Source organism: Pongo pygmaeus, chromosome 6 (assembly GCF_028885625.2).
Source record: "Pongo pygmaeus isolate AG05252 chromosome 6, NHGRI_mPonPyg2-v2.0_pri, whole genome shotgun sequence".
NCBI classification, from domain to species: domain Eukaryota; kingdom Metazoa; phylum Chordata; class Mammalia; order Primates; family Hominidae; genus Pongo; species Pongo pygmaeus.
Window position 1 is genome coordinate 12,001,077 of NC_072379.2, and position 25,583 is coordinate 12,026,659.

General features: G+C 53.2%; 1 protein-coding gene across 1 annotated transcript in view; it reads right to left on the reverse strand.

Moving 5' to 3' along the window:
• The window catches only part of SRRM3 (serine/arginine repetitive matrix 3), an 84,734-nt gene that overhangs the window by 15,721 nt on the left and 43,430 nt on the right, over nucleotides 1–25,583 (reverse strand). The window contains exons 3-11 of the mRNA XM_054496554.2: nucleotides 22,831–22,932; nucleotides 10,749–10,877; nucleotides 10,586–10,666; nucleotides 9,843–9,872; nucleotides 9,339–9,401; nucleotides 9,172–9,207; nucleotides 5,953–6,003; nucleotides 5,301–5,405; nucleotides 4,122–4,299 (exon numbers count right to left, since the gene is read on the reverse strand). Coding sequence (XP_054352529.1) covers nucleotides 4,122–4,299; nucleotides 5,301–5,405; nucleotides 5,953–6,003; nucleotides 9,172–9,207; nucleotides 9,339–9,401; nucleotides 9,843–9,872; nucleotides 10,586–10,666; nucleotides 10,749–10,877; nucleotides 22,831–22,932 — 775 coding nt within the window. The remainder of the gene's footprint in view (nucleotides 1–4,121; nucleotides 4,300–5,300; nucleotides 5,406–5,952; nucleotides 6,004–9,171; nucleotides 9,208–9,338; nucleotides 9,402–9,842; nucleotides 9,873–10,585; nucleotides 10,667–10,748; nucleotides 10,878–22,830; nucleotides 22,933–25,583) is intronic.

Sequence of the window (25,583 nt, forward strand, 5' to 3'; positions counted from 1 at the left end):
CCCCTCTCAGCCTCCTGAGTAGCTGGGATTACAGGTGTATTCCACCATGCCCAGCTTTTTCTTTTAAATTTTTGTAGTGACAGGGTCTTGCAGTGTTGCCCAGGCTGGAGTACAGTGGTGCAATCATGGCTTACCACAGCCTTGGACTCCTGAGCTCGTGATTCTCCTCCCTCATCTCCCTCAGTAGCTGAGACTACAGGCACATGCCACCATGCCTGGCTAATTAAAAAATATATATATATATTTTTTTTGTAGAGATACAGTCTTGTTCTGTTGACCAGTCAGTCTGGAACTGCAGGCCTCAAGTGATCCTCCTGCCTCAGCCTCCCGAAGTGCTGGGATTACAGGTGTGAGCCACTGCGCCCTGCCTGGGGTCTACTTTTGGATCTACCTCTAAATAGCTGTGTGACCTTGAGCCAGTCACTTGACCTCTCGGAGCTGCAGTTTCTCCTGTAAGCATCAGAACCCAGAAAGTCCTGTGGGGTTCAACCATCACCTGGGATGGGCCAACAAAGGGGTTTGTTGGGAGTAACCACATCACTGGCCTCAGTCTCAAGATCAAGATGGATTTTTTTTTTTTGAGACAGAGTCTTGCTCTTGTCATCCAGGCTGGAGTGCAATGGCACAATCTCAGCTCATTGCAACCTCTGCCTCCTGGGTTCAAGCGATCCTCCTGCCTCAGCCTCCCAAGTAGCTGGGATTACAGGTGCCCACCACGCCTGGCTAATTTTTTCTTTTTTTTTTTTCTGAGACGGAGTCTCACTCTGTCACCTAGGCTGGAGTGCAATGGTGTGATCTCCGCTCACTGCAACCTCTGCCTCCCAGGTTCAAGTGATTCTCCTGCCTCAGCTTCCCGAGTAGCTGAGATTACAGGCATGCACCACTATGCCTGGCTAATTTTTTTGTATTTTTAGTAGAGACAGGGGTTCGCCATGTTGGCCAGGCTGGTCTCGAACTCCTGACCTCAGGTGATCTGCCCGCCTCAGCCTCGCGAAGTGCTGGGATTACAGGTGTGAGGCACCATGGCCGACCGAATTTTTGTATTTTTAGTAGAGCTGGGGTTTCACCATGTTGGTCAGGCTGGTCTTGACTTCCTGACCTCAGGTGATCCACCCCCCTCGGCCTCCCAAAGTGCTAGGATTACAGGTGTGAGCCACTGTGCCCAGCCCAAGATGGAATTTTTCTCTTGCCTGGAGTGTCTCAGCTAAACTCTGCCAGGTGCCTTCAGACCTCTCCTTCCTCCACAGTTTCCGAAGGATCTGAGTCTGAGGTCTGACACTGATGGTCCTGAACAGCCTGTCCTGCTCCCTGTCCCCCGTGTCCAGCCCGTTATACTAAACTGAACCGAGGAGTAGCAGCAAGCTCCAAGAAGCTCCCTGGGCAACCCAGGACAAGTATCTTCCCCTCCCTGGGTCTCCCAGCTTCTCTCCAGCTTCCTGGGGAATGCAGCAGCACAGGCTGCACCACTGTAGTTAATTTAAAATCTGTGGCAGCTCCAGCCTGTGCCTGGAGTTGAAAGGAGGATTTGCTGCCGCTGCTGACTTGGCAGGAGCTGTTGGTGTGGGAGTGATTTTTTTTTTTAGAGTTATCTTCCCTTTTAAATTCGGATTACAAAGGAAAAAAAAGTATATAGAGATGTGTATATGATTAATGTTAACTTAAAATTCAAAAGCCATCTCTGCATTAAGAGGAAAGGTTCCCACAGTAACACACACAAAAAGAAAATTCTAGAACATAGAAGATAGGGGGAAAAAAAAACCCAGAGAGATAGTTTGCATTTCTGTACATTAAAATAGGAGGGGGGGGAAAAGAAGGAAAAGGAAATAAAAACAAAACAACAGAAAAAGTTACATAGACTTGCCCACCCCCTTCCCTCACCAGCTAAACAAGAAATGGAATCACAGTATTACCACGTTTCAAATGGGAGGCTAAAAAACAAACAAAAACATAGACGGGGTTAAAAAATGTTGAGCTTTCCTTTTTTTCCGTTTGTTTCTCTCTCTCTTTTTTTTTTCTTTTTTTTTTTTTAAAGGTATCATCCAAGAATACCACCCCCAGTATTTTTTCCCAAAGACAGTTTAGTTCATGGTAAAGTCTGGGACCCCTCTCCCATCCCCCATCACTTTTCTGCATATGAGCGAGAACTAGCCTTTTTTGACTCCTCAGGGGTCTTTTTAAGGCAAAGAGGCAGGGATCTGAATGCAGGTTTGAGACCCGGGATGCTCTGAAGTCCCAGATCTCCCAAGGCCCCAAGGGTGAGGGATAGGATTTGGGGACTATGCTTGGTGAAATGAGTCACAAAATGCCGTCTCCAAGAAAACTCCCAGGGCTGTGCCAAACTAGAGTCCCATGCTGGGAAGGAGACAAGATGTGGGTGCTTCGAAGCTCCCACCCCAGGGCTGGTGGCTGGGTCCCCTTCCCCAACTGCCCTATCCTGGGGATGCCTAGTTGCTGTGGCCATTTTGTCTGCATTGGGGAGGGGTGGAGGTGGGATCATTGCTCAGGACTCCAGGGCTGGAGAGAGGACCAGAGGTACGAAGGGACCCACTTCCAGCCCTGACTGCAGAGAACCCGCATCTCTGTGTCTCTCGGGAGGCCCCAGCAGGGTGGATGAGAAGCTGGCAAGAAGGTGTTTCGGGTCCTGTGCTCTTGGGACTCCATGCCCACAGGGGTGGGGGATGGTGGGTGCCTCTCTTGTGGGTTGTTAATCCTCTCCAGCCTCTGCCATGCTACCCTCAGCTACCTCTGCCTGCCCTCAACCCCCTCCCAAGACAGATCCGGGGACATCAGTGTCATCCTCCCTGCGCGGCCCAACCAAAACCCCAGGAGCCCAGGAGCCTGGTGCCTGGTCCAGGTGGGACAGTCTAGAGACAGGTGAATGTCCTTCAATAAAACTTAACCTTGAGACCAAGAGCTTTCAGTCAGCTGCCCTTGACTTTCCTCTCTGAGGCCGTGGGAGTAAAGGGTGTTTGAGAAAAGAAAGGGAGTGAAAGGAAACAGCCAAAAATCAAAATGAAACTGACCAACACGTACATGTTTGCTGCTGAGACCTGAGGTCTGGGGAGGGGCAGCTCTCCCACTCCCAGGTGAGGTTTTGGGGTTGGGTGGGGGGCAGTCTGCGGGTCTGGGAAGGAACCTGCAGGCCTCCCCACCCCAAGCCACCCCCCCACCCACCCCAGTGCCCCTGCCAGCACTGCAGCCCCCTCTCTCTGAGGGGTCTCAATGGTGTACTCTATAATCAACAGACCAGAAGGGGATGTGGACCTTCCCTGGGGTCTGGGAGAAGCCCCCACCCAGGCCCAGCCCATCCATCTGGGGACAGGCTGAGATGTCTCTCTCCTCTGCCACCTCCCCCATTGCACCTGCCTGTAGGTCTTCGGGCATCTGTGCCCCTCTTGGAGGAAGGGTGGGGACAGTTTTGGGGGTGTTGGTGTGGGGTCTCTGAGGCACCCTGGCAGGTGCCTCAGGAGGGTGGCCGTGGGAAGAGGAGCCGGCAGGTTTGAGACACCTGTCCAAGTGTGGGCGGTGCCTGGAAAAGGGCAGAGTCTCCTCGGAGCAGGGACTTTAGAGGGCGGAGGGACTGAGATGGGGGAGGGGGCTGAGGGAGGGAGGGGCTGGGAGAAGATTGAGGGAGGGGGAGGGAGGTGCTCAGAGGTGGGGCCAGGGCTTGGTGGGAAGAGGGAGACTCAGGGCCCAGGTGGTGCCCAGCGGGGGGTCCTGTCTCTCGAATCCTTCTCCTGCCTGGGACTCCTATCAATGTCCATGCCCCTCCCACCCTAATATGCCTGGGGAGGGCACGAGACCCTGATTCCTCCCCAGCCCTGTACCCAACTCAGTGCCCCGTGGTCAACCCCCCTCTGGCCTTCAGTTTGCCAAGCGCAAGGGTGGCCCAAGACCGCAGGCGCCCCTCACCCTGACACCAGGGCCAGGTGGGCGAAACGGCCTAGCACTCCCGGCGGCTCCCGAGCCAGGACGCCCCCAGCGGGGAGCCGAGGAGGGAGGAGGCGGCCGCCCCCGCCCCCATGCCACACTTATCGCCCCCTGCCCCGCTGGCTACCCGCCCGACCACGCACGGCGCAGCCCGCGGCGCGGGAACCCTCCGCAAAGCGAAGCGTACGTACATCGGGCGGGCTGTGCGCCGAGCCGGGGCGGCCCCCGTGCGCTCCGCTCCGCTGCCCGCTGCCGCCGTTCCGCTGGGGCGACCCCCATCCGCTGCCGCCCGACGGGGAAGGCGACCGGCTTCCGCTGGACCGCTGGCTGCCCGTCTTTCGCCCTTCGTCTCGGTGCTTGGGGCTCAGCCTGGGGTTAGGCGCCAGGGAGAATGGGGGAGCCGGCGTGGGACACCCACTTTGCAAGCAGTTGCGCCTCCTCTTCCCCCCTCTCCAGCACGGGGCAAGAGGGCAGCCCCCCACCTGCCTTTTCACCATGCTGGGAACCTTTCCACTTAGAGAGGGCTTGACCAGGGTGAGCCAGCGAGGCTGTGCCTCGATTTCCAATTCAGGCGGAGGCTTAGGGGCCTTAGGGCAGCTCTTCCTCAAGTTATCACTCCCCTGGTACATGTCTCTTTTTTAAAATTGTTATTAGGCTGGGCTTGGGGGCTCACGCCTGTAATCCCAGCACCAAGAGGCCGAGGCAGGCGGATCGCTTGAGGTCAGGAATTCGAGACCAGGCTGGTCGAAATGGCGAAACCCCATCTCCACTAAAAATACAAAAATTAGTCGGGCATGGTGGTGCACGCCTGTAATCCCAGCTACTCGGGTGGCTGAGGCTGGAGAATTGCTTGAATCCCGGAGGCGGAGGTTGTAGTGAGCCGAGATTGCATCACTGCTCTCCAGCCTGGGCAACACAGCAATACTCGTCTCAAAATACATATTTTATATATAAATATATATATATAATATATTTTATATATAAATATATATATAATATATTTTATATATAAATATATATAATATATTTTATATATAAATATATATATAATATATTTTATATATAAATATATATAATATATTTTATATATTATATATAATAATTATTATTACTTTTAATCAAAGAAGGAGGTCTCACTATGTTGCCCAGGCTGGTCTCGAACTCCTGGCCTCAAGCGATCCTTCTGCCTTGGCCTCCCAAAGTGCTGAGGTTACAGCAGTGAGCCACCACACCTGGCCATCCCTGATAAACTTCTACCCACCGATGAATTGACATTCTGTCCACCAGCCCTGCTCCCCAGCCCTTGGGGGTGTTTAATCTGCAACCCTCATCCCCCACCAGGAGAAAGCCTCCCAGAGGCCCAGGCCTACCTGCTGGGAGATCTGGAATCACTGTAGTGGGAGGAGAGGGAGGGGCTGTGGGAGCTGCCACTGCTATGGCGATGAGACCTCCGGCCTGGGGACTCTGTGTGAGGCCTGGCGTGGATGAGGGAAATCAGCCTGTACCTCAATTCTGCACCCCGTGATCCCCCCAGCCAAGTTGCCCAGCCTCCCACCAGGATCCCAGTGGAACCCTACTGAAAGCCAGTGTTCATCAGTCCCCTAAAGTCTCCTATAAAAGGTACATCAGCAGTGTTGGTGCTGGCCGCAGAGCCTGTCTGGTCCATATGGGTCATCTGTGAGAATTAGGAAAAGGCCCCCTTTTCTCTAGACAACTCCAGCCTCCCAAGACCCCCCTCAGCCCTCACCAGGTGATGCTGGGACTTGTGGGGTGGGAGGGAGGAGGGTGGGGGAGTCACGAGGACTGGGCTTGGAAGGACACTGGATTGGAAGGCAAGAGGCCTGGGTTTCGGTTCCAGCTCTGACTCAGCAAGAGCCCTTGGCTTTCTTTCTAGATCTTAATTTTTCCATCTGGGCAAAATGAGCTACCTTTAATGGCCTGATTCTGTGATTCTAAAAGGCCTAGTTTGCTGGGGTAGGAGGGAGAACGAATGGGGGGCTGGAGAGTAGGGAGGGCGCTTACCTCTTCTTCTCTTTGTTCTTCTCTTTTCTTTTGCTCTTGGAGCTTCGAGATCTGCAGAGAGCAGAGACCACAGTGACGGTGTGGCCCGGAGAGGGTGTGGCCTCGGTGCCCTGGAGCCTGGGTATACCCAGGTGTGGATCTGAGATTTGTTCTACCCTAGGGCCTAAGCCCTATGGCTGGTGGGGACTTTTCCATCCTACTCCATCCCTTTGTCCCTTTCACTCAGCCAAGGCTCGGGCCTTCCTCCTCCTGGAAGTCCTGGCCCGGAACACCTCCTCCCTGGGTCGCAAATGCTGCCCAGTCTGGGAGGGCAAAAGAAGTGTGGCTGGCCCCAGATAAAGTGGGGTGCTGTAGCTGGGCGCGGTGGCTCACGCCTATAATCTCAGCACTTTGAGAGGCTGAGGCTGGTGGATCACTTGAGGTCAGGAGTTTGAGACCAGCCTGACCAACATGGAGAAACCCAGTCTCTACTAAAAGTACAAAATTAGCCAGGCGTGGTGGTGTGTGCCTGTAATCCCAGCTACTAGGGAGGCTGAGGCAAGAGAATCGCTTGAACCTGGGAGGCGGAGGTTGCGTGAGCTGAGATCACGCATTTGCACTCCAGCCTGGGCAATAAGAGTGAAACTCCGTTTCAGGGAAAAAAAAAAAAAAAAAAAAGGCAGGGGTTGCTGTTTGCAAGTGTGGCAGCCTCAAGCCTCAGGTCTGGGCCAGGTAGAAATGGTGATTTGCTCTTGTCTTTTGATACTGGACTTGGGACATGCCCAATACTCATTCCCTTGAGTATTGGGGTATGGCCTGATAATCATACCTCCTGTGCCCCCTTCTTCCATGTGCTCCCAGACTGGCCCAGCCCTAGGCCAGCTCACCAGGGGTTTAGGAAAGAAATGCTTTCCCAAGGGCATGATGTCCCCGCTTTTTTTTTTTGTCTTGAGACGGAGTCCCGCTCTGTTGCCCAGACTGGTGTGCAGTGGCACAATCTCGGCTCACTGCAGCCTCCATCTTGCAGGTTCAAGCAATTCTCATGCCTCAGCCTCCTAAGTAGCTGGGATTACAGTTGCCTGCCACCACGTCTGGCTATTTTTTGTTTGTTTGTTTTAGTAGAAACAGGATTTCACCATGTTGGCCAGGCTGGTCTCGAACTCCTGGCGTCAAGTGATCAGCCCGCCTCAGCCCTCCAAAGTGCTGGGATTACAGGTGTGAGCCACCGTGCGTGGCCAATGTCCCTGCTTTTGAATGACATCTCTGGATCCATCTCCAGGGCTGCCGCCTCCCAACTCCCACAGCTTCCTGTCACATCCCATCCAGCCCTCTGGGGCAAGCCCCCCAACCCAGCACCCTCTACCTTTGATGAAAGGCCTGAGAAGCTTCTGGTTAGCCCTCAAAGTTCTCACCCAACCCCAATCCTCAGCCCCATCCTCCCTGGTGCCACCAGATCCCTTCAGTCCTTCCGACCCCAAAACAAAGCCATGCTAAGGAACACAGAAATGTGCTCCCACAGGAGCAGAGTGAGTGCGGGGCAGGCCTGGAGGCTATGGGTTTGGGTGCTGGAGCCTGCTTTGGGCTTCAGTCTCCCCATTGGAAGCTGGTCTATTCCTAGTTCACTTTTAGGACCTGTCCAGGAAGGATGGGAGCTGGCCAGAGGGTGTGTGTAAGCTAATGGTGGCCACTTGGGGGCAGTAGAGACCCACACTGATCCATAGACACTGGGAGGCCAGGGGAAGATGAAAAATTGGGGACATTGGAGGGGCAGGATTAGGTGTTTATGTAGGCTCCTCCCCTACTTGGCAAATTCCCACTACAAGGAAGGAACTCCAGACTCTGCCCTTCCTCTGGGCTGCTGGAAGGGGGTCTGGCTCTGATGCCACCTCTGGAATGTGACTGCCCCACAACTTTCTTCCTTCCGAGCTCTCCTCTCCTCTCCTCTCCTCTCCTTTCCCTTTTCCCTTCTTTTCCTTTTCTTTTCTTTCTTTCTTTCTTTCTTTATTTTTTTGAGATGGAGTCTTGCTCTGTCGCCCAGACTGGAGTGCAGTGGTGCGATCTCAGCTCCCTGTAATTTCCTCCTCCCACTATCAAGCGATTCTCCTACCTCAGCCTCCCAAGTAGCTGGGATTACAGGCGCCTGCCACCATGCCCAGATAATTTTTGTATTTTCAGTAGAGACGGACTATGTTGGCCAAGCTGGTCTCAAAGTCCTGACCTCAAATGATCCACCCACCTTGGCCTCCCAAAGTGCTGGGATTACAGGCATGAGCCACCACACCCAGACTTTTTTTTTTTTTTTTTTTCTGAGACAGAGTCTGGCTGTGTCACCCAGGCTGGAGTGCCGTGCACTCCACTGCAATCTCTTGGCTCACTGCAACCTCCGCCTCCCGGGTTCAAGCGATTCTCCTGCCTCAGCCTCCCGAGTAGCTGGGACTACAGGCACTCGCCACCACACCCAGCTAATTTTCGTATTTTTAGTAGAGACAGGATTTCACCATGTTGACCAGGTTGGTCTCAAACTCCTGGCCTCAAGCCATCCACCTGCCTCAGCCTCCCAAAGTGCTGGGATTACAGGCGTGAGCCACCGTGCCTGGCTCAGGCTGTTTTCTGCTTTCTCAGCAACCCTCTTCTCCTGCACCCCTCTGCCTCCACCTGGACTCCTGCGTTTCACTTCCTCTCCCCTCCCCCAGTCCACCCTGAACAAGCCACTGCCCTGCTCAGAGCTCCCCCACGCTAGCCCCCAGCCCTCCTGGGTGGAGGATGGCTCCATAACCTGGTAGTCAAACCTGTTGGGAGGCTAGCATCTGTCCCTGAGAAACTACCTCTAGCCACAGCTCCCCGACCCTGCCTCGTATCCATGGAGCCTTCCCAGCTCACAGAGGTCCTCCTGCCTCGCGAGCTCTTTCCCTGCAAATTCAGGGTCTCGGTGTTTCTGCTTGTCTAACCGGCACCTCCACAGACAGACACACCCCTTGGGCACTGGACCTGCCATGTTGTCTAGAAATTCTTGGGGTCCCCATGTCATGACTGATGCATGGGGCAGGCGAGGGTTGCAAACAGTTGGTTTTCATGCTCTTCCTCCACTGCCCAGTCCCCGCAGCCTGGATCTGGGAAGGAACCCTGGAGCTGAAGGATGGAGCCTGGTGGGACCCTCAAAACCCCCTCCCATCATTGCGTCCTTTGGGCTTTGGTCCCTTAAGGGACCACTGACCATGTCCTCTGCAAAGCGCCGCTCACCTGTGCCGTCTCTTCCTCCGGGACCCAGAATCAGACCTGTAGGGCGATAAAAGAGTTCTCTTGAGCCTGCCTGGGGTGGCCCAGGGGAGACCTATGGAGGGCCACAGCCCTGGCCCTGGGCCCCACGGGAGGAAGAGGAGCCCCCAGGGTGGGGGCAGCAAGGGTACCTGTCTCGGCGATGCTTCTTCACACTCTTCTTCTTCTTGCGGAGGGGTGAGGAGCTCCCACAGCTGTGGACACAGGGAGGTGGGCTCTAGTGAGCTGGGGTGGGGGGTGGGGGGCTGGAAATAGCTGGAGAGACCTGGGTGCTTGGGACATTGAAGCTGGAAAGGGAATTCCAGGCCATGAAGCCCAAGGTCCCTTGTACAGAGTGACCCGAGGCCCCAAGGGTCGCCAAGGTCCCTCAGGGTAGTTGATGGCGCTGCCTATGTTGTCCCCAAGTCACCCTTCCGGCCCTCCTGGCATTGTGGGCAAAGATACTTTCAAACCCAGAGGTCAGAGTCTCCAATGGTGGGATTCATGGCCTCTGTAGGGGCGAAGCTTGCACCTTGGCAGCGTCCAGGTGCAGGCCCTGAGGGTCCAGGCCTCCGGCCTCTGGGGGATGGCCTTGGAATCTCTCCCACCCACAGACGTCCCCCGCCCTGGGCCCAGCCAGCTCTGTCCCCACTGACCTGCATTCGGACTCCAGTCTCCTCTTTTTGCTGAGGGCAGATGCCAGGAAGAAAGGACAGACGGATGGATGGGGTTATTTGGGGCCCCAGACACCTGCCAGGGTCTCACACAGGACAAGGGAGGGTGGACAGAGAGATTCGGGGATGGCAGATGAGGCCCCTCCTCCCCAGGGCCACTAGCACTGGTGTTGGTGGGCACGGGACCCCTGGGGGAGGGCAGAGGGGGACTGGGAGCAGGTGCTGGTAACACACGGGCCCGGTCAGTGAGTCTGGCTCTGGGGGATTCAGTGAGAGTCAGGTGCTAGAGAAAGGCTCAGTGAGGGGCGGATCCCAGATAAGGGGAGGGGCTCGATGAGGGGTGGGGCCTAGTGGGGAAAGGAGCTCGATGAGGGGTGGGTCCTAGAGAAGGGGAGGGGCTCGATGAGGGGCGGGTCCTAGAGAAGGGGAGGGGCTCGATGAGGGGCGGGCCCCAGAGAAGGGGAGGGGCTCCTTGAGGGGCGGGACCTAGCCAAGGGGAGGGGCTCGTTGAGGGGCGGGGCCTAGCGAGGGGAGGAGCTTGAAGCCTGGGGTGGGTTCAGTTACCTGGAGGGCACTTAGTCGGGGGACTGCACGGTGATGGCGAGGGAGGGACTCAGAGAGGGGCGGGGCTCACAAATGCGACAAGGTTGTGGGCCAGGGACGGGCATCCGGGGAGAGACCCCACCTCCTCCTCCCTTCCCGCTCCGGCCAGGCGCGGTTCTCACCGGCTTCTCCGGTGGCCGCCTTTCTTTTTCTTCTTTTTCTTGGGAGGGGGCGATGCCGAGCTGCTAGACCAGTGCTTGGTCCTGGGGGAGAAGGGGCGGGGGTGGGGGCGGTGAGGGGGGGCAGCCCCGCGCGCCCCCCACCCCCGCCGCGGCGGCCGCTGACCTGTACCCGCGGTGGCCGCGGTAGCAGGCGGCCGGGCAGTCACAGTCCACTGGGCCGTCGTCATCGTCAAAGGGCGCGTACTCCAGGCCCGGCTCAGCGCCCTCGGTCAGCCGCGGGGTCTCCGCCACACTGCCGGCGACAGGGACGCTCACCACCCGTCTCGGGACGGCTTTTCTCCACCCCTTTTCCCGGCACGGGGAGCCTGACCTAGCCCCCCAAGTCTGCGGGCTGCTACCTGGCTGGAGGAGGCGTGAGGGGGACCTGCGGCCCCTGGCCTTACAGGGCTAGGCAGAGATTTGGGGAACACAGCGGGGCACATCCCCTACAGGTCTCCGACCTCACGGTACAATCTTTTGCAAAAAAGAAAGAGGATAACCGAGCCCCTTATTTAGCCCGCACCCCTTCTAAGTTCTCACCATCTCAGTAAGCCCCCTCCTCTTTTTTTTTTTTTAATTTTGGAGATAAGGTCTTGCTCAGTTGCTCAGGCTGGGTTGCAGTGGTGGGATCATAGCTCACTGCAGCCTTGAACTTCTGCGCCCAAGCGATCCTTCCTCCTCAGCCTCTTGAGTAGCTGGGACCGCAGGCGTGGACCCCTACCCTGGCTAATTTGAAAAATTTTGCAGAGACGGGATCTCACTATGTTGCTCCTGCTGGTTTCGAACTCCTGGCCTCAAGCGATCCACCCCTTTGATCTCTCAAAGTGCTGGAATTCCAGGCATGAGCCACCCTGCACTCGTGGGTGGGGGGGTGTGTGTGTGCCTACTCCTTAGATGAGGCTCCTCTTCCTCACCGAATCCCCTCCATATCCTAGCCCCATTCATTGAAGCCCTCCCCCTCAGTGAACCCCCCATTTGATCCCTGTGCCCCTAACCCTACTGTCCTATTCTGGGAACCCCATCCCCACCCCTCCTTTCTCTCACTGAACCCTAATTTCTCTTTTCTTTTGTTTTCTTTCTTTTTTTTTTTTTTCAGAGTCTCACTCTGTTGTCCTGGCTGGAGTGCAGGGGCCCGATCTCGCCTCACTGCAACCTCTGCCTGCTGCAATCTCCTGCAATCTCACCTCACTGCAAGCTCCGCTTCCTGGGTTCAAGTGATTCTCCTGCCTCAGCCTCCTGAGTAGCTGGGATTACAGGTGCCTGCTAATTTTTGTATTTTTAGTAGAGACGGGGTTTCTCCATGTTGGTCAGGCTGGTATGGAACTCCTGACCTCAGGTGATCTGCCAGCCTCGGCCTCCCAAAGTGCTGGGATTACAGGCGTGAGCCACTGCACACGGTGAACTCTAATTTCTTTCTTTTTTTTTTTTTTTTTGAGATAGAGTCTCACTCTGTCGCCCAGGCTGGAGTGCAGTGGTGTGATCTCAGCTCACTGCAACCTCCGCCTGCTGGGTTCAAGCAATTCTCCTGCCTCAGCCTCCCGAGTAGCTGGGACTACAGGCATGCACCACCACGCCCAGCTAATTTTTTGTATTTTTAGTAGAGACGGGGTTTCACCATGCTGGCCAGGCTAGTCTCAAACTCCTGACCTCTGATCCACCCGCCTTGGCCTCCCAACGTGCTGGGATTACAGGCGTGAGCCACTGTGCCCGGCGAACTCTAATTTCTTAAAGAGCCCCTTCCTCCTGGCCTAGCTCCGCCCTCCCCGAGCCCTGGCTCAATGATGTGGGTCTTTCCTCACCTGTGTCCTAGTCCCTGAGCACCCTCCCGCTGGCTGAGTGCCTCCCTGCCCCGCTTCCCCTCCTTTCCTCCAGCCCGGCCTCTGTCGCTGAAATATTCATAGCCTCTCCTCGCCCTCCCCTCTGCAGCCTCCAGGGGGCCCCGCTGCTCATCTCCGGCAGCAGGACTGTGCTCATCAATCAAGCCTGGTGGCAGAGGGTGGGGGCCTCCGATACTCCCTATCCATCTTACAGAACTCTCCTTTTCGCTCAGCAGGGACCAGACGCCTCCCATCCCTGCTCCCGGAGCCCCAGCCAGCCTCTGCCACAGATGTTGGCTCCCTACAGGCTCTTCTCAGAGCGCTTCTTTTTTTCTAGAGGTAGCTGGGCTGGAGGCAAGAGCATGAGCTTTGAAGCTCCAGACAAGGGCTCATCCTGCACTGTCCTGAGCCGCCTTGTGACTTGGGGCCTGCCGTGTCCCTCTGTGAGCCTCTTCTCCAAGGTGAGAGTGATAACTTCATTCCAGGGCTGTTGGGAGAATTTGCTGAGGTCATAGGTGCTGTTCAGTTTCTTTTTTTTATTTTTTATTTTATTTTTTGAGACAGAGTCTCACCCTGTTGCAAGGTTGGAGTGCAGTGGTGCGATCACAGCTCACTGCAGCCTTGAACTCCTGGCGTCAAGCGATCCTCCCACTCCAGCCTCCAGAGTAGCTGGGACTACAGGAGCACACCACCACTCCCAACTAATCAAAAAAATTTTTTTTTGTAGAGATGGGGTCTCACTATGTTGCCCAGGCTGGTCTTGACCTCCTGGCCTCAAGCCAGGAGGATTGCTCAAGAAATTCTCTTGCCTTGGCCTCCCAAAGTACTAGGATTACAGGTGTGAGCCACCGTGCCTGGCCTTCTTTTTTTTTTTTTTTTTTTTGAGACAGAGCCTTGCTCTGTTACCCAGGCTGGAGTGCAGTGGTGAGATCTCGGCTCACTACAAGCTCCGCCTCCTGGATTCACGCCATTCTCCTGCCTTAGCCTCCCTAGTAGCTGGGACTACAGGCGCCTGCCACCACGCCTGGCTAATTTTTGTTGTATTTTTAGTAGAGACAGGGTTTCACATGTTAGCCAGGATGGTCTCGATCTCCTGACCTCGTGATCCGCTGGCCTTGGCCTCCCAAAGTGCTGGGATTACAGGTGTGAGCCACTGTGCCCGGCCTTTTTTTTTTTTTTTTTTAATTGAACAAGCCTGGAAGTGACCCTCCAGAGGCCTGTCTCCAGGGGGGCGGCCCCCACCTTCCATTTTTTATCCAAGCTGGCTCAGACAGTGCCCTCCCCCACCAAGATGGAGGCTTAGCCCTGGTTTCAGCAGAGCTCCCCTTACTCCTGGGTGCTGTTCAACTGGCTCAACCCTTCCCCTCCCACAGCAATAGAGGCGAGGGCTTCGATCGGCAGAGCATTAAGGACATGAGTTTTGGATTTGTTAGAGGCGTGTGAACCAGAGCAACTCCATCTTGAATAGGGGCTGTATAAAATGAGGCTGAGACCTACTGGGCTGCATTCCCAGGAGATTAGGCATTCTAAGTCGCAGGATGTGATAGGAGGTCAGCACAAGATACAGGTCATAAAGACCTCGCTGATAAAACAAGTTGCAGTAAAGAAGCCGGCCAAGGGCCTGGCGGGTGACTCACGCCTATAATTCCAGCACTTTGGGAGGCTGAGGCAGGCGGATCACCAGAGGTCAGGAGTTCGAACCAGCCTGACCAACATGGAGAAACCCTGTCTCTACTAAAAACACAAAGTTAGCCAGGCGTGGTGGCGCATGCCTATAATCCCAGCTACTTGGGAGGCTGAGGCAGGAGAATCGCTTGAACCCAGGAGGTGGAGGTTGCAGTGAGCCGAGATCATGCCATTGCGCTGCAGCCTGGGCAAAAAGGATGAAACTCAAAAAAAAAAAAAAAAAAGAAGAAGACGGCCAAAACCCACCAAAACCAAGATGGTGATGGTGATGAGAGTGACATGGCAACGTCAGGAAGTTACCCTTTGTAGTCTAGAAAGGGGAGGCATGAATAACCCACCCCTTGTTTAGCATATCATCAAGAAATAACCGTATAAATGGGCAACCAGCAGCCCTGGGGCTGCTCTATCTTTTTTTTTTTTTTTTTTTTGAAACAGAGTCTTGCTCTTGTCGCCCAGGCTGGAGTGCAGTGGCGTGACCTTGGCTCACTGTAACCTCTGCCTCCAGGGTTCAAGCGATTCTCCTGCCTCATTCTCCCAAGTAGCTGGGATTATAGGCACCTGCCACCACGCCTGGCCAATTTTTTTGTATTTTTAGTAGAGACGGATTCACCATGTTGGCCAGGCTGGTCTCGAACTCCTGACCTCAGGTGATCTACCTGCCTCGGCCTCCCAAAGTGCTGGGATTACAGACATGAGCCACCGTGCCCTGCCTGAGTGGCCATTCTTTTGTTCCTTTACTCTCTTAATAAACTTGCTTTTGCTTTGCACTGTGGACTCCCTCTGAATTCTTTCTTGAGTGAGATTCAAGAACCCTCTCTTGGGGTTTAGATCAAATCCCTTTCCTGTAACAGATTCACAGAGACAGGTTTGAATCCAGGCATGACTAAGCTCTCGGTCATATCTATACATCGAGGAAAAGAACAGACCACCTTTGAGGAAAGGATTAAGTAAAATGCTGTCTATGAGGCCTGGCCTGTCACTGTCATCTGGGGAGGAGTAGCTACTGTTAAACAGAGGGGCCTTTGCTGCTACTTACACACCAACACCTCTTCCAGGGAGAAAAGACGCTGCAACACAGAAAATGAGACAGAGGGAAGGGAGGCAGGCCACAGCTACAGGGTAAAAGACAAATATTTAGGGAACCCACTAATTGACTCTTTGAAGCCTGAGTTTGTATTTTAAAAAATGTAACCAGGCCGGGTGTGATGGCTTATGCCTGTAATCCCAACACATCGGGAGGCCAAGGTGGGAGGATCCCTTGAGGCCAGGAATTTGAGACCAGCCTGGGCAACATAGTGAGACTCCTGTCTTTACAAAAAATAAAATAAAAAGCAGGGCACAGTGGCATGCACCTGTAGAGTCCCAGCTGCCTGGGAGGCTGGGGCCAGAGGATGGCTTGAGCCCAGGAGTTTGAGGCTGCAGTGAGCTATGATGATGCCACTGCACTCCAGCCTGAGTGACACAGCGAGACCCCATCTTTAAGAAAAAATAGCTGGGCGTGGTGGCTCATGCCTGTAATCCCAGCACTTTGGGAGGTGAAGGCGGGCGGATCACCCGAGGTCGGGAGTTCAACACCAGCCTGACCAGCATGGAGAAACCCCGTCTCTACTAAAAATACAAAATTAGCTGGGTGTGGTGGCTCATACCTGTAATCCCAGCTACTTGGGAGGCTGAGGCAGGAGAATCGCTTGAACCCAGGAGGCGGAGGTTGCAGTGAGCCAAGATCTTGCCACTGCACTCCAGCCTGGGTGAAAGAGCGAGACTCCATCTCAAAAAAAAAAAAAAAAAAAAAGAAAGAAAGAAAGAAAGAAAAGAAAAAATAATGTTACCTAAATATGACAGGGGTAGCTAGCCTTCAGGCCATTCTCAAGAACTTCATTCAATTCCCAAACAAGTCCTGATTCCCAAGCTGTGTGATGCCTTGATGTCACACAGCACGTAGCGAGGTTTTTCTGGGGTGACAGAGGAGAGGCTCATGTCATCCCCCGGCTTGTGCAGAGCCAAACACCCCCACATTCCTTTGTTTAAACTTCTCTTTTCTTCTCCATGCTCCTCTTCCTGAGGCCAGTGGTGTCCTACCTCCTGTCCTTGTCCCTAAAATTCCCAACGCCCTCAGTTCATCAAGCCCCATCCTTCCAGGGCCCATTACCCCTACACAGCTCCTCAGCCACAAAAGTGCCTGCCTGACACATAAAACATAGTCTTTAGCAAAACTTAAGCTCACATTGAGTATTGTGTGCGTGAGCTGGTAGGAGCAGGGAGCTTCAGTTGATACCCACCACAAAAATGATGAAGGTTATTTACAAAATAAAATAGCCCAGGCTGGGTGCGGTGGCTCGTGCCTGTAATCCCAGCACTTTAGGAGGCTGAAGCAACTGGATCACTTGAAGTGAGGAGTTCGAGACCAGCCTTACCAACATGGTGAAACCCCATCTCTACTAAAAATACAAAATTAGCCAGGCATGGTGGGACACACTTGTAATCCCAGCTACTCGGGAGGCTGAGGCAGGAGAATCGCTTGAACCTGGGAGGCGGAGGTTGCAGTGAGCCAAGATCGTGCCATTGCACTCCAGCCTGGGCAATAAGAGTGAAACTCCATCTCAAAACAGTCCAGTTTAGCCAGGCACAGTGGCCCATGCCTATCATCCCAGCAACTTGGGAGGCTTAAGTGGGAGTATCGCTTGAGACCAGGAGTTTAAAACCAGCCTGGGCAAGAAAGCAAGACCCCTGTCTATACAAAAAAAAAAAGCCCAAAAAACAAAAAACATGTAGATTAGCTGGATGTGGTGGTGCATGCCTGTAGTCCTGGCGGGATGACTACTTGAGCCCAGGAGTTCAAGGCAGCAATGAGCTGTGATTGCATCACTGCACTGTAGCCTGGGTGACAGTGAGACTCCGTCTCAAAAAATAAATAAGTAAATAAGTAAATAAAGATGAGCACAGGGTAGAGGAGCAGATACAAGGTCTTGGAACCTTCTGATGCAACCTGTCCTGGGAGTCCCAGGGATAAACACGGACCTGGGCTGAGGCTTCCTTTACTGGCTTTGTGCTGTGTGGGATCTCCCAGGGTTAGAATCCTAGCCTCTCCTATCCTGCTTCTCCTAGATGACACTATCACTAAGAACAATGTTCTTTTTTTTTTTTTGAAACAGAGTTTCGCTCGTTTCCCAGGCTGGAGTGCAGTGGCATGATCTCGGCTCACTGGAACCTCCGCCTCCTGCCTCAGCCTCCCGAGTAGCTGGGATGACAGGCATGCGCCACCACGCCCAGTTAATTTTGTATTTTTAGTAGAGATGAAGTTTCTCCATGTTGCTCAGGCTGGTCTCAAACTCCCAGCCTCAGGTGATCCACCCACCTCAGCCTCCCAAAGTGCTGGGATTACAGGTGTGAGCCACCGTGCCCGGCCAAGAACAATGTTCTTTAATGTTATTTATTTATTTATTTGAGATAGAGTCTTGCTCTGTCGCCCAGGCTGGAATGCAGTGGCAGGATCTTGGCTCACTGCAACAACTTCCACCTCCTGGGTTCAAGCCATTCTTGTGCCTCAGCCTCCTGAGTAGCTGGGATTACAGGTGCCCCCCACCATGCCCGGTTAACTATTGTATTTTTAGTAGAGTCGAGGTTTCATCATGTTGGCCAGGCTGGTCTCGAACTCCTGACCTCAGGTGATCCACTCGCATTGGCCTCCCAAAGTGCTGGGATTACAGGCGTGAGCCACCGCGCCTGGCCTGTTCTTTAATATTTAAAGAGTGCTTCATATTTCACAATCCCATTCATAGCCCCTTAATGATTTACAGAAATTGCACCCCTTTCCATTTTGCAGATGAGAAAACTGAGGTGCAGAGAAGAAAAGGAGCATTCCCTATGATGTCAAGACCTTTTAGTAAAGCATATATGTTGAGGCTAAGGTGAGAGGATCACTTGAGGCTGGGAGTTTGAGAGCAGCCTGGGCAACATAGTAAGATCCCATTTCTACAAATCAAATTAAATGAGGCCAGGCGTGGTGGCTCACGCCTGTAATCTCAGCACTTTGGGAGGCCAAGGTGGGCAGATAACTTGAGGTCATGAGTTCGAGACCAGCCTGGCCAACATGGCAAAACCCCATCTCTACTAAAAATACAAAAATTCGCTGGGCGTGGTGGCACATGCCTATAATCCCAGCTACTTAGGAGGCTGAGGCAGGAGAATCACTTGAACCCGGGAAACGTATGTTGCAGTGAGCAGAGATCACACAGCTGCACTCCAGCCTGGGTGACAGAGTGAGACTCTGTCTCAAAAACAAACAAGCAAACACCTATATAAGTTCACCTAGCAACTGGCTTTGAGAATTCATGTGCAAATGACACAGCCCTTGAATGCGCTGGCTGACCTTCCCTGCTGGAGATGTAAACCAACATGAGGTCTTCCAGCTCACTCATCCCCTTCCGACTTGATAGATACTGTTGTGGGTGTGTGCTCCCCGAGTCCTAGATTTGTTTAATGTTTTATGCTCTTAAATTTTCATGTTTTCTTTTTCAATTTATTTTTGTTTTTATTTATTTTTTGAGACAGAGCCTCATTCTGTTGCCAAGGCTGTAGTGTGGTTGCGTGATCTCGGCTCACAGCAACCTCCACCTCCTGGGTTCAAGAAATTCTCCCGCCTCAGCTCCCAGCTCCAGAGTAGCTGGGATTACAGGCGTGTGCCACCATGCTCAGCTAATTTTTTGTATTTTTAGTAGAGATGTGGTCTCACCATGTTGGCCAGGCTGGTCTTGAACTCCTGACCTCAAGTGATCCAACCGCCTCAGCCTCCCAAAATGCTGGGATTACAGGTATGAACCACAGCTCCCAGCATTTTTTTTTTTTTTTTAAATAGAGATGGAGGTCTTGCTATGTTGCCCAGGCTGGTCTGGAACTCCTGGGCTCAAGCGATCCTCCCACCTCAGCCTTCCAAAGTGCTGCTGGGGGCGGGGCGCAGTGGCTCACGCCTGTAATCCCAGCACTTTGGGAGGCCGAGGCAGGCGGATCACAAGGTCAGGAGATCGAGACCATTCTGGCTAACACGGTGAAACCCCGTCTCTACTAAAAATACAAAAAATTAGCCGGGCGTGGCGGCGTGCGCCTGTAGTCCCAGCTGTTGGGGAGGCTGAGGCAGGAGAATGGCGTGAACCCGGTAGGCGGAGCTTGCAGTGAGCCGAGATTGCGCCACTGCACTCCAGTCTGGGTGACGGAGCGAGACTCTGTCTCAAAAAAAAAAAAAAAAAGTGCTGCTGGGATTACAGGCGTGATCCACGGTACCCAGCCTTAAATTCATGTTTGCTAACTAGTTTACTCCTGATCATGTCTGTGGAGTAGGCAGGGGAAGTTTTACCCCCTTGTGAAAAGAAACTGAGCCCCACAGAGCTGATCAAAGTGGACCCAGACACAGTCTGCTACAAAAGGACAAAGAGCGTGTGGAAGTGGAACACAGCCCCACAGAGGACGGGCATCGGGCTGACCGCCATGGGCAGGGCTCTGCCCCGGGTGGAGACTGCTGGCGGCACGCTCTTCCTCATGCCAGCACTTTCGCTAATTAACTGGTCCTGTTTCCCATTAGCCAGGAACACAATGGCCCACTGACAGATGAAAGGGCTCAGATGTGGGAGGGGGGCGGGGAGTCCAGGCAAAGGGTCCACCCTCTCTGCTCATCACTCAGCCAGGCTGCCAGGCCTGCCAGGGGCCCTGGGTGGGGGTAGTGATGATAGAAACAGAGATGAATCCCGTCTCCAGCTTTTTCCTTCACTTCTCAGACTGCGGGGCAACAATATGACACGGTGCATATTATGATAATTACTGACCCAGGTGCCAGGTACGATGAGCACTTTACATGTATTAGTCTTATTTATTTATTTATTTATTTATTTATTTATTATTTATTTGATGGAGTCTTGCTTCGTCACCCAGGCTGGAGCCTGTTTCTGTTTCTGTTTTGCTCCTACTCTGGCCAGAGAGATGAGGATTAAGTGAGGTAAGGTGGGAAATACTTTACCCCTCATTACCCAGCAATACAGAAAGTCCGCAAGAAGGGTTTCCCCGTTTCCAATTGAGGTCTGTCTGTTCCTACAGTGCTGCCAGCCTTTGCAATGACTAAGACTGGGCGTGGTGCCTCATGCCTGTAATCCCTGCATTTTGGGAGGCCGAGGCAGGTGGATCACCTGAGGTCACGAGTTCGATACCAGCCTGGCCAACATGGCAAAACCCCATCTCTACTAAAAATACAAAAAAATTAGCGGGGCGCGGTGGTGGGCACCTGTAATCCCAGCTACTTAGGAGGCTGAGGCAGGAGAATTGCTTGAACCCGGGAGGCGGAGGTTGCAGTGAACTGAGATCGCACCACTGCACTCCAGCCTGAGCGATAAGAGCGAAACTCTGTCTCAAACGAAACAAAACAAAGAAAGAAAAATTAGCTGGGCCACGGTAGCATGCACCTGTAATCCCAGCTACTCAGGAGGCTGAGGCGGGAGAATTGCTTGAACCTGGGAGGCGGAGGTTGCAGTGACCCGAGAGCATGCCACTGCACTCCAGCCTGGGCAACGGAGCAAAACCCTGTGTCAAAAAATAAATAAAAATAAATAAATAAATAAATAAAGATGACTGCAACAGGAGAATCACTCAGAAGGTGCTGCCGGGATAGCAGAACAGCAAATGAATGAATATAATTAACTCCATTTTTGTTTAAGAGACCTTTACCCATGCCTGCATGTAGGCTAAGATTTATTATTATTATTATTGTTGTTATTTTATTATTATTTTTTGAGACGGAATCTCACTCTGTCACCCAGGCTGGAGGGCAGTGGTGCGATCTCGGCTCACTGAAACCTCTGCCTCCTGGGTTCAAGTGATCCTCCCGCCTCAGCTTCCCAAGTAGCTGAGATTACAGGCATGCACCATATAGCCCAGCTAATTTTACTTCTAGCCAGAGAAGCATGAGATGTTGGTGCTGGGCGGGGAAACTGAGGGTGAACAAGGGGAAGGCCCATCTGAGTGGATTCAGCAACGTTCCCTGAGCACACGGTTCCTGCCAGGCATGGGGCTTGGCCAGCCATGGCTGGACACTCCCAGGCACAGGCTGTTCCCATCCTCGTAATGCAGCCTTCTCCAGTGTTTGTATGGTTTTGAGTGGTTCACAGTTCGCCTCTGATCCGAGACAACATTTGCCTTGCTGTAACTTGCTTGTTTGATCCAAGGCCCACCCAGAGGCCCACGGCAAACCGGTGTTCCTCCTATCCTGTGACAGGCGGCAGAGGCGTGACCTCAGCAAAGCCATACACCCTTTTTTTTTTTTTTTTTTTGAGACAGAGTCTCGCTCTGTCACCCAGGCTGGAGTGCAGTGGCATGGCTCACTGCAACCTCTGCCTCCCAGGTTCAAGTGATTCTCGTGCCTCAGCTTCCTGAGTAGCTGGGATTACAGGCCCATGCCACCATGCCCGGCTAATTTTTGTGTATTTTGTAGAGATTGAGTTTCACCACGTTGCTCAGGGTGGTCTCGAACTCCTGAGCTCAAGCAATCCTCCCATCTTGGCCTCCCAAAGTACTAGTGTGAGCTTACAGGTGTGAGCCACCATGCCCAGTCTTACACCCTCTTTATCCACCAAGCCATTGTTCATGGTAACAGTGGGATTTGGTGTGTGGGCTCTTACATCCCAGAGTGTGCGCTTACTCTGAATTTTATTTTATTTTATTTTATTTTATTTTATTTTTGGAGACGGAGTCTCGCTGTGTCCCCCAGGTTGGAGTGCAGTGGCACGATCTCAGCTCACTGCAAGCTCTGCCTCCCAGGTTCACGCCATTCTCCTGCCTCAGCCTCCCGAGTAGCTGGGACTACAGGCGCCCGCCAACACGCCCGGATAATTTTTTGTATTTTTAGTAGAAACGGGGTTGCACCGTGTTAGCCAAGATGGTCTCGATCTCCTGACCTCGTGATCCGCCCGTCTCGGCCTCCCAAAGTGCTAGGATTACAGGCGTGAGCCACCGCGCCCGGCCTCTATTTTATTTTTTGAGATGGAATCTCGCTCTGTTGACCAGGCTGGAGTACAGTGGCAGGATCTCGGCTCACTGCAACATCTGCCTTCTGGGTTCAAGTGATTCTCCTGCCTCAGCCTCCCAAATAGCTGGGATTACAGGCGTGCGCCATCATACCCGGATAATTTTCCTATTTTTTGTAGAGACGGGGTTTCGACATGTTGGCCAGGCTGGTCTCAAACTCCTGACCTCAAGCGATCTGCCTGACTTGGCCTCCCAAAGTGCTGGGATTACAGGCTTGAGCCACTGTACCCTGCCCAAATTTCATTTCTATAGGAGGGAATCATCAGGGCTTGCCTGGGATCACTTTGTCAGCCAGGGCTCAGGGCATATCTGAGGTCTTCCGATTTGCAGCTCAGAATCCCCTAAGCTGAGATCTGGGCTGCCTTCCCCATGCCTCCCACTGCTGAGCCATAGGTAGGACCCAGGGTGGGTAGGAGGAGGCCATCAGTGATGTCCAGATGTCCGTGGGCCAGGCCAGCATTTCCAGTGGGCAGAGACCATGCTCTCCTCTCCTCCTTCTCTTCTTCCTCTCCACCCCCTCACCTGAGCCCCAACCAGACCAAGCCACCTGAGGGAGCACCTGGACAGGGCCCTCTAGTACCCAGCTGCTGCCTAAGCCTGCACCCCTTCTCCCCCATCCCCACACAGGTAAGCACTCACATGTGGCCCCCAGGCCGGTCCTCCCTGGTGAGCACTCCCTCCTTCTCCATCAGCATCTGCCGGAATGTCCCCACTTTCTGCCGAATCTCCTCCTCCGAATACCTGCAGGGGCACAGAGAGGGTGAAGGGGCTGGTCTCCCAGATTTGGTTCCCTCTTTCCTGCCCTGCACTCAGCCCAGCCCCTGTGACCTGTCCAAGGTCACAGATCAAGCCAGGCCTTCAGCACTGAGGAAGCTCAAGTTCACTGTACACAAGCCTGGCTGGGCACAGTGGCTCTCGCCCGTAATCCCAGCACTTTGGGTGTCTGAGGCAGGCAGATCACCTGAACTCAGGAGTGCGAAACCAGCCTGGCCAACATGGCAAAACCCTGTCTCTACTAAAAATAAAAAAATTAGCCGGGTGTGGTGGTGGGTGCCTGTAATCCCCGCTACTCAGGAGGCTAAGGTAGGAGAATCACTTGAACCTGGGAGGCAGAGGTTGCAGTAGGCCAAGATCACGCCACTGCACACCAGCCTAGGCGACCCAGAGACTCCATCTCAAAAAACAAACAACAGCAACAAAACATTGTACACCAGCCCAATCAACTAACCAAATAACAAACAAACAGACAAAAGAAAAACTTGTTCCCAGAGGTGGGGAGAGACGACACCCTCGCCCCTCAGGTGAGGCTGAGCCCCTCCTCCGTACCCTCCTCCATCCCCCAGGGCAGGCCTCCCTCCCACATCCAGACTGCAGTCGCTCTTTCGAGAATTTTAGGGGAAGAGTGAGAATTCTGGCTTTGGGACATACACAGCCTTTTCTGCCTTCCTGCCATCCGATCCTCATACAGCCATGGGAGGTCCTCAAAGCACCCCCATTTCTGCAAGAGTTAGGCTGCCAAGTGGCTTGTGGGGGGGTTTTCGGGGGGCAAGGGGTAGTTTCATTGCTTCTTTCTGCTGCTGGCTTGGGGTAGGGGGTGGCTGATGTCTGGGCCTCAAATGGAAGCCCCTGACGTCTCTACTGCCCTCCCTCTCCCACCCTAAGCCCAGTCTCAGTTTAGGGACCAAAGTCTGGTTATCTACTCCTCATCCCTGCTCCCACTCCTGGGGTCAGTGATCATTCTCTCTCACTGCTCCTCTGTGACAGCCGCTACCTGGCCTCCCAGTTCCTCTGGAGTCTCTCCCTCCAGCCTGTGTCCACACTGCCCCTGGAGGTCTTTGATCACGCAGCCCTGTTCCGGTGCCTGGCACACAGCAGGTGTCCAGCAGCTGTTACTGAAGGGATCCTCTGGCAACCTCGAAAAGCAGGTCACATTCCCATTTGACAGATGTAGAAGCTAAGGCAAAGTGAATTGACTGGCCCAACCTCATAGAGCTGGGAAATGGGAGGTGCCAGGATTCAAAAACAGGACTGCTGCACTCTTGGGGCTGTCCTTTTCATCACTGGCCCCCATGGCTCAGCTAAGAAGGTTGACCTAGAAAAATATGAGAGCAGGAGATGCTCAGAGGTGGCGGTCACACTTGAGGCCTCTTTGTCCAGTGGCCAGATGTCATCCTGGAGTCCCCAGCTTCTCCCAGCAAGATGCCCTGGGCATGGAGAGACCCTCCCTAGGCCTCCGAGTTGGTTCAACTCAACATTTCTATACACTTGTGTACACCTATACAACTTTTCTTTTCTCTTTTTTTTAATTTTTATTTTTTGAGATGGAGTTTCACTCTGTCGCCTGGGCTGGAGTGCAGTGGTGTGATCTCAGCTTACTGCACCCTCCACCTCCTGGGTTCAAGTGATTCTCCTGCCTCAGCCATCCAAATAGCTGGGATTACAGGCGCCCGCCACCATGCCTGGCTAATTTTTGTATTTTTAGTAGAGATGGGGTTTCACCATATTGGCCAGGCTGGTCATGAACTCCTGACCTCAGATGATCCACCCAGCTCAGCCTCCCAAAGTGCTGGGATTACAGGCGTGAGCCTACGCACCCGGCCACTATACAACTTTTCTAGCCTTAGCTTCTACATCTGTGAAACGGGAACACAATCTGCCTTTCAAGATTGTCAGAGGATTCATGGAGATGATGTCATTATAGCACTTTGCACAGTGCCTGGCATAGAGTAGGTGCCCAATAAATAGTAACGACTAAGGTTTATTTGTCCCAAACTTTTCTCTCTGCTCTCCCTGGGCTGCAGGTCGTTGTCTTGGACAGAGAACATGGTGAGGGGGAGGTAGGGATGATTAATGGATACAAAAAAATAGAATGAATAAGACCTACTGGCCAGGTGCAGTGGCTCACGTCTGTAATCCCAGCACTTTGGGAGGCTGAGGTGGGCAGATCACCTGAGGTCAGGAGTTCGAGACCAGCCTGGCCAACATGGTGAAACCGTGTCTCTACCAAAAATATAAAAAAATTAGCTGAGTGTGATGCTGCACACCTGTAATCCCAGATGCCCACGAGGCTGAGGCAGGAGAATCGCTTGAACCCGGGAGGTGGAGATTGTGGTGAGCTGAGATTATGCCCCTGCACTCCAGCCTGGGTGACAGAGCGAGACTCTGTCTCAAAAAACAACAAAACAAAACAAACAAACAAACAAAAAACCAACAAAAAAAACCCTACTGTTTGATAGCCCAACAGGGTGACAACAGTGAATAATAACTTAATTGTATATTTTTGAATAACTTAAAGAAGGTAATTGGATTATTTGTAACTCAAAGGATAAATGCTTGAGGGGATGGATACTTCATTCTCCATGATGTGCTTATTTCACATTGCATGCCTGTAT